This window comes from Gastrolobium bilobum, unplaced genomic scaffold (assembly GCF_033153095.1).
Source record: "Gastrolobium bilobum isolate Gb01-03AN ecotype WA unplaced genomic scaffold, APGP_CSIRO_Gbil_v1 utg1487, whole genome shotgun sequence".
NCBI lineage: Eukaryota > Viridiplantae > Streptophyta > Magnoliopsida > Fabales > Fabaceae > Gastrolobium > Gastrolobium bilobum.
Window position 1 is genome coordinate 26,610 of NW_026899081.1, and position 2,175 is coordinate 28,784.

General features: G+C 36.6%; 1 protein-coding gene across 1 annotated transcript; it reads left to right on the forward strand.

Moving 5' to 3' along the window:
* LOC133287017 (V-type proton ATPase 16 kDa proteolipid subunit-like) lies at window positions 1–1,837 on the forward strand. The gene is made up of 3 exons (XM_061484556.1): window positions 1–212; window positions 718–1,003; window positions 1,369–1,837. Exons 1-3 carry the CDS (start codon window positions 137–139, stop codon window positions 1,499–1,501), a joined length of 495 nt encoding a protein of 164 aa, XP_061340540.1. The 5' UTR covers window positions 1–136; the 3' UTR covers window positions 1,502–1,837.
* Window positions 1,838–2,175: the final 338 nt, after the last annotated feature.

The window sequence follows — 2,175 nt, forward strand, 5'->3', positions numbered from 1 at the left end:
AGTGATAGGTGGTGTAGCCACGTTTTCCTCACTCGTTGTACGGCAAACAGAGATCGGAACTTGGAAAACGTCTCTGTGACGAAATCGGAATATCTCACTTCTCAGATCAGATCTATTCGACGTCGTTTCAGTATTGATGGCTCCATTCAGCGGCGATGAGACGGCACCGTTTTTTGGCTTCCTTGGAGCCGCAGCTGCCCTTGTCTTCTCCTGTAATTCATTCCCTAATTTCTCAATTAGATCTGTGTTCGTCTTTTCACGATCTCTTTTCGGTTTCGCTTTTTAACGATATTTTAATATTCGATGCGCAAAAGTCGTACAGTAATATGTCTTATATTGTGCTTGTTGATTCTGTTAGTGCTTTGATCGTTTCTGTGCAGCAATTGTTGTTGGATTCAATAAGCTAATGCAAATCATATATTGGGTTTTATATATAAACGCTGAAATGTTATTGAAATGATTTCATGGTCAAGTAGTCGTTTCTCACGTTATAGGTAGTTGGTCAACTATCTCTTGTAAGAATCTTCCTTGTTTTGAAATTCTGCAAACAAAATAATTCTTATAGAAATTGTTTCACTTAATTTTGAAAATGATTGGCAGAAGAACAGTTGAATTGTTTTAAATTATAAAAAAATCAACAATTGGTAGCTTCGTCGTATCTCTTCCTTCTCTCAAAATTTATGTTACTAAGAGTTTCATTTGAACTGATGGAGGAAGGTATGGGAGCTGCGTATGGCACAGCAAAGAGTGGCGTAGGTGTGGCTTCGATGGGTGTAATGAGACCAGAGCTGGTGATGAAGTCTATTGTCCCTGTTGTTATGGCTGGAGTTTTGGGTATTTATGGCCTTATTATCGCTGTTATAATCAGTACAGGGATTAATCCAAAGGCTAAATCTTATTACCTCTTTGATGGTTATGCACATCTCTCCTCTGGCCTTGCCTGCGGGCTGGCTGGGCTTGCTGCTGGCATGGCTATTGGTATTGTTGGTGATGCTGGTGTTAGGTATAATTCTTCTTCCCTAGTAACTCATCTATGATTAAACTTGAAACTGTTTTTCAGGGACCCTTTTTGTTTCTTATTTGCTATGGTGCTAATGTCTATAGAATTCCACATTGACACTGCTTTTTATCATTGAGTATATGGGTCCCTGAATTCTTAGTTACACTGCAGAACTGTTTTCTTAGGAAGTACATGTTGATATATCCCTAGTCTTTTTAACCATCAAATTGGGTATAAGTATAATCCTTGATGGAACATATAATTTGCTGTTGCTAGCCTGCGTTTGTTGTGAATTTGATTTAGGAATACACCTTTTGCAATAATTCCTAATACATTCCTCTCTTTGAATAATTCTTCTTCTTCTGCAGAGCCAACGCTCAGCAGCCAAAACTTTTTGTTGGAATGATTCTCATCCTCATCTTTGCCGAAGCTCTTGCCCTGTATGGTCTCATTGTTGGTATTATCCTGTCTTCTCGTGCTGGTCAGTCTAGAGCTGATTAAGAAAGGAGCTGTGCTGCAAAATATTCTTTGATCACCCTTCTTATTAAGAGGGCGATGGGGTAAACTTTTTAGTTATGAGGTTAGTAATGTTCGGATAGCACTTGCAGAATTTAACTAATACTTATTATGTGTAAGCAATAGCTCCATCAGCTATTCGGTGGTTTGTATAAGTAGTCTTTCTTTGCTTAATAAAGCTTCTTAAGCCTCCTCTTTTTTTCTAGTGAAATGTATTATGCCATATGATCTTGGTCTATTTTTTTTTTTTTTTTAATGCTGCTGCTGAAACTGGTGCATGTAATGATTTGGTTGCCAATGTTACTCATATTATGTGCATTAATGGGTGTTTTCATATTGGATGCTGGTGCGCGGCTAAGCTGCTTTGTGTTTTCAGCTGCATAATCGATCTTCTCACCAAGAGAAGAGCATTTTTTTGAGTCGTGGTCATACTTTAAAATCATATCATAGTTATTTGATTGTTGAAGTAAGCTCATAACATGAAATGAACTTACTTAAAAGAAATTTAAATCAACAAACTGTTGTATTAAAGTTGGGGCAAGATATATTTACCACAAAATTTTTTTATCACTCTTACAACTAATTTAATCATCGTTGATTTCCGTCAATCTAGCAGTTATAATTTATTGAGAATTAATAATTAATTAATAAATGTGACA